Here is a 235-nt window from a genome sequence, read left to right as displayed (position 1 = left end):
CAAAAAAGCCATTAACAATACGGTCCATCATATTTTCAGTCTCAATGATCTGGAGCAAAAAGGAATTCATGTTACATGAATAATATAAGCATTTATGGGTTGTTGAGTTTTTCTCTCCAACATTTTAAATATTGCATATAAAAACTGTAGCTAAAACCTGCAAGCCACATTATCTTCCAAAATTATGTAGAAAGTGGTGTGTGTCTGCATGCTACTTAGGAGAAAAAAAAAAAAA

The 235-nt window shown here is 31.5% G+C and overlaps 1 protein-coding gene across 1 annotated transcript in view; it reads right to left on the bottom strand.

Annotated features, from left to right (window-relative positions):
* Window positions 1-49, bottom strand: part of LOC104499257 (armadillo repeat-containing protein 8-like) — a gene marked incomplete at its 5' end in the record, with an annotated part of 15091 nt that extends 15042 nt beyond the window's left edge. Inside the window, one exon of the mRNA XM_010142740.1 lies at window positions 10-49. Within this exon, the coding sequence (XP_010141042.1) occupies window positions 10-49 (40 nt within the window). The remainder of the gene's footprint in view (window positions 1-9) is intronic.
* Window positions 50-235: the final 186 nt, after the last annotated feature.

The sequence above is a fragment of the Buceros rhinoceros genome, unplaced genomic scaffold (genome assembly GCF_000710305.1).
Source record: "Buceros rhinoceros silvestris isolate BGI_N320 unplaced genomic scaffold, ASM71030v1 scaffold9019, whole genome shotgun sequence".
Classification (NCBI taxonomy): Eukaryota; Metazoa; Chordata; class Aves; order Bucerotiformes; family Bucerotidae; genus Buceros; species Buceros rhinoceros.
This window is presented reverse-complemented; position numbering and strand designations above follow the sequence as displayed.